General features: G+C 51.0%; 1 protein-coding gene across 1 annotated transcript; it reads right to left on the reverse strand.

Annotated features, from left to right (window-relative positions):
- Nucleotides 1-2,201: 2,201 nt before the first annotated feature.
- On the reverse strand, nucleotides 2,202-4,721 carry LOC106321496. The gene has a single exon (XM_013759755.1). It carries the CDS (start codon nucleotides 4,719-4,721, stop codon nucleotides 2,202-2,204), a length of 2,520 nt encoding a protein of 839 aa, XP_013615209.1.
- Nucleotides 4,722-4,803: the final 82 nt, after the last annotated feature.

The raw sequence follows: 4,803 nt of genomic DNA on the forward strand, positions 1-4,803 counted from the left end.
GCCTGTACTGAAAGAGGATAGGAGGACGCTCAGCTTCGTACGTAACAATACCCCGCTCTTCGAAATTGACCTTGTCCTCAAGGTCAAAACTCGGAAACTGCTCCCTCATCACACTGACTTCCTCCCAAGTGCAATCATGTGATGGCAATCCCTTCCATTTAATCAACACTTCCTCCTTCCCAGTTTTCCCATTCTTCCTCTCCTGAACCACAGCTGCTGGCTCAGTTTCCAGCACTCCTTCTGATGTCATCTGCGGGGGAATGGCTACTGTCTCCTCTGCCTCACCCACAACCTTCTTGAGCTGAGAGACATGGAACGTAGGGTGTATCTTAGCGTCCTCTTGTAACTTCAATTTGTATGCTACTCGTCCCACCTTAGCCAATACCTCAAATGGTCCATATAACCGAGCAGACAGCTTCTCGTTGATGCGTTTGGCCATGGAGCGCTGCCTGTAGGGGCGGAGCTTTACCAGTACCTTGTCCCCAACCTCAAAGTCTACCTCTCTTCTCCGAGTGTCAGCCCTCTGTTTCATCAGTTGCTGGGAGCGTTGCAGCTGCTCCTTTATGACATCTAACATCTGATCTCTTTCTTTCAACTGAAGCTCCAACTCTGCATTTGCAGTTGACCCGTTCTCATACCTGAGTAGCGTAGGAGGTTCCCTTCCATAGAGAGCTTTAAACGGAGACATCTGTAGCGTTGAATGATAGGAGGTGTTGTAACTCAACTCCGCCCAATCCAGAAACTTGGCCCATGTCTTCGGCTTATCTCCTGCATAACACCTCAGGTATGTCTCCATGCTGCGGTTAGTGACTTCAGTCTGCCCGTCCGTCTGAGGATGATAGGCCGTACTGAAGCACAACTTAGAGCCCGACAGCTTAAAGAGCTCCTTCCAGAAGAGACTGGTAAAGACCTTGTCTCTATCTGACACTATCGTCCGCGGAAACCCATGTAGCTTGATCACCCCCTGTACAAACAACTGAGCAATTTCTGGTGCGGTGAATGGGTGCTTGATCTTGATGAAGTGTGCATACTTGGTGAGCCGATCCACTACCACTAGCACCGTGTTATACCCCTCTGATTTAGGCAGTCCCTCCACAAAATCCATAGAGATGTCCTCCCACACCTGACCGGGAACCGGCAAGGGTTGCAACAAGCCCCCGGGAGCAAGCGTGGAGTACTTCTGTATCTGGCACGTTTGACACGCAGCCACACATCTCCTTATATCAGTCATCATGCCTTTCCAATAGAACAACTCTCCAATGCGTTTCTGCGTTTTTAGCATCCCTCCATGACCCGCCATTTTACTGTCGTGATGCTCCTGCAAAATCACCCTCAGCAGTGGAGATCCTCTCGGTAGTACTAGCTTTCCTTGCCTTAGTAATCTCCCCTGAACCCACGAGTATTCCGGGTGTTTGTTAGGATCCTCGCGCAACTCAGCGATTAACTTCTGCAACTCCTCATCTTTGTCAACCTCTCCTCCAATTTCTTCTAACTGCAATGCCGTTGACACTGTCACTGCAAACAATTCTGTGATCTCCGCCTTTCTTGACAAAGCATCAGCAGCCTTATTCTCCAGACCCGGTTTGTAGGCAATATCGAACTCAAAACCCAGTAGCTTTGTTAGCCATCTCTGATATTCCATGTTTATCTCCCTTTGCTCAAGCAGGAACTTGAGACTTTTCTGATCAGTTCGAACCAAGAACCGTCTGCCTAGCAAGTAATGCCTCCATTTTTGCACTGCAAATACGATCGCCATCAGCTCTCTCTCGTAGACTGACTTTAGTTTCTGCCTAGCGGTGAGTGCTTGACTGAAGTAAGCTATCGGTCGCTGGTGCTGCATCAGTACTGCTCCCAGTCCTACTCCAGAAGCGTCTGACTCCACGACAAAGAGAGCCTCGAAGTCAGGCATTTCTAGCACCGGTACTGTCGTCATAGCTTCTTTCAGCCTCGCAAATGCTCCTGCTGCTTCCTCATTCCACTTAAACTGATCTTTTTGTAGCAACGACGTCAGAGGTCTGGCTATGCTTCCATACCCTAGCACGAACTTCCGGTAGTAACCTGTGAGACCGAGGAACCCCCTCAACCCCTTTACGTTCCCAGGCACAGGCCATTCCACCATCTCTCTTACTTTCTCCGGATCAGCTGCCACGCCGCTGGCTGAGATGATATGCCCCAAGTATTCTACTTTCTCACTCCCAAACTCACATTTTTTTTATGTTCGCATACAGCTGGTGCTCCGCCAACAACCGCAACACCTCCTCCAAATGCTCCTTGTTTTCCTCTTTCGTCTTGCTGTACACTAAGATGTCGTCAAAGAAGATGAGTACAAAGCGGCGCAAGTGAGGACGAAACACATCATTCATGAGTGACTGGAACGTCGCCGGCGCGTTAGACAACCCAAATGGCATCACTAGAAATTCATAGTGGCCATCATGCGTGCGGAACGCGGTCTTGGGTATGTCTTCAGCTTTCACCAAGATTTGGTGATAGCCGGAACGTATGTCGAGCTTCGAGAAGACCGTTGCTCCGTGTAGCTCGTCGAGTAGCTGATCGATCATCGGTATTGGATACTTGTCCACCACCGTGACTCGGTTGAGAGCTCTGTAGTCAATGCAGAACCTCCAACTCCCATCTTTCTTCTTCACGAGCAGGACGGGGCTAGAGAAAGGACTGTTGCTCTCTCGTATGATCCCTGCTGCCATCATCAACCCAATCTGCCGCTCAAACTCTGTCTTCTGTGCTTGAGGGTAACGAAATGGTCTGACACTAACGGGACTGGCCCCTGTCTCCAATAGAATAACATGCTCCTTCCCCCTTGAAGGAGGCAAGCCACTCGGCTCTTGAAACACACCTTCATACTGATTTATCACCCCCTGCCACTCCGGGTTGATCTTCTCTGAAGGCCCTGTCTCTGCCGCTTGCAACCCTCCAAACTCTACAATGACGCCTTCGCCTTCCCTCTCCATGGTCTTCCATATGGATTTGAGTGAGACCCCAGCCGAGTGGAGACTTGGATCACCTTGTATCAACACCCACTCTCCATCCATTTTTATCTTCATCCTTTGTAATTTCCAGTTCACGCGGGTCTCCCCCAATGTATCCAACCACTGCACTCCCAATATAACGTCAGCTATCCCCAACTCTAAGGGTAGGAAGCTTGTGTGAATGGTGCAGTCTTGCACTTTCAACTCCACCCCTGTAATCACCCCTCTTCCTTGCACCTTAACGCCTCCCGCCACCATCACTCCATAACGGGTGGTGTTTTGAGCTTCTAGCCCCAGCTTCGCCGCCATCTTCGCCGCCAGCTTCTCGGAAACGAAGTTGTGCGACGCCCCGCTGTCGATAAGCACAATCACCTCTTCGCCGTTAAGCTCACCCTTTAGCTTCATGGTGCGTGATGAAGACAGACCCACCACGGAATTAATCGACACTTCTGCCACCACCGCTTCGACCTCATCTTCCTCCTCCGGCGTCTCGTGTGGTTCTTCCTCAAACATCTCTTCACTTCCATCATCGTGCATGACCAACACCGTGAGCTCTGGTTTTGGACATCGGTGATTCCGATGATACTTCTCATCACACCGGTAGCACAACCCGGCGGCTCTTCGTTGCTCGATCTCCGCAGTCGTGAGTTGACGGAACGGCGCCTTAACCCTATTGTGATATGTCGACGTTTTTCCCGTGAACCCCTTTTCTTTTTTTGTTGTTGGGCTCTGATCTCCACTGGGCTTCGACTTCTGCGAACCAGGCCCGTTAGAGTTTTGTCGACTCACCAAAGTAGATTCTCCTCCTTTACTGGGCTTCGAGCTTCGGCCCGATAATCCTCTGTAGGGTTTTGTTTCCTCGTCATCGTCGTCTTCCCAGGCCTCCACCTTCCGAGCTACCTTCATCATCTTCTGTAGCGTCGAAGGTTCGAACATCTTAACGCCGGCTCTTATGCGTGGTTTCAACCCAGCCATAAAAGCCATCTTCAGTATCGTATCTGGAACCTCCGGGGCGTTCATCGCCAGTGAGATAAACTCCCGACAGTACTCTTTCACTGACCCCTCTTGCCGGAGTCTTAAGAGTCTCTCTCCGGCCGACGTGTCTTTCATGGTCGAATATTGCTCCAGTACCCTTCCTTTCAAGTGATCCCAACTACGAAACGGATCTCTGTCTCGTTCCCAACGGTACCAAAGGAGCGCGTCATCCAGGAAACACATCCGTACGGCCCTCAACTTTTGCTCCTCCGTAAACTCACTGAGCTCGAAGTACTGCTCCGCCCTCAGCACCCAGCTATCTGCTTGTTCACCGTCGAACAATGGTAGCTCGATCTGGTCGGTCAACGAGCGGTCCCTGTCTCGACGATCTCCCTCGGACAGGCTGGACCCTTGTGAACAGGATCTTCTTTTCTCCGACCCTTCCCCTTGCGTCGGCATCGGGGTTTGAATCAGGGCGTGACCGGTTTCTTTCGTCACCGGCGACAGCTCCTCCACGGTCGGCGTTCCTTCTGCTTGATGAGCTTTACCTTTGGCGACTTCGAGCGAACGAGCTTGCTCCTTCATCTGCTTGTTCTTCTCCTGCTCCCATCGACCAAAGAATACGCTCATCTGCTGTTGCATCGCCGACAAGGTCTGTTCCATCGTCTCGACCTTTGTCATGCTCTGCTCCAGGAGAGTGATGCGGCCCATCTGCTGTTGCATCTGGTCCGCGGTATGGTCAGCGTCGGGTTTCTTCGGCATCTTGTCCCTCAGATCTACAAGCTCTGATACCAAGTTGATAAGTTCTACTTATTCCCTTTGTACGAACTCAGAGAACAGAGAT

Source organism: Brassica oleracea, unplaced genomic scaffold, assembly GCF_000695525.1.
Source record: "Brassica oleracea var. oleracea cultivar TO1000 unplaced genomic scaffold, BOL UnpScaffold01792, whole genome shotgun sequence".
In the NCBI taxonomy this organism is placed as follows: domain Eukaryota; kingdom Viridiplantae; phylum Streptophyta; class Magnoliopsida; order Brassicales; family Brassicaceae; genus Brassica; species Brassica oleracea.

Bases quoted from the DNA above. Each gene is read 5' to 3' on its own strand.
- LOC106321496 (XM_013759755.1), bottom strand. From the start codon at position 4,721: ATGCCGAAGAAACCCGACGCTGACCATACCGCGGACCAGATGCAACAG.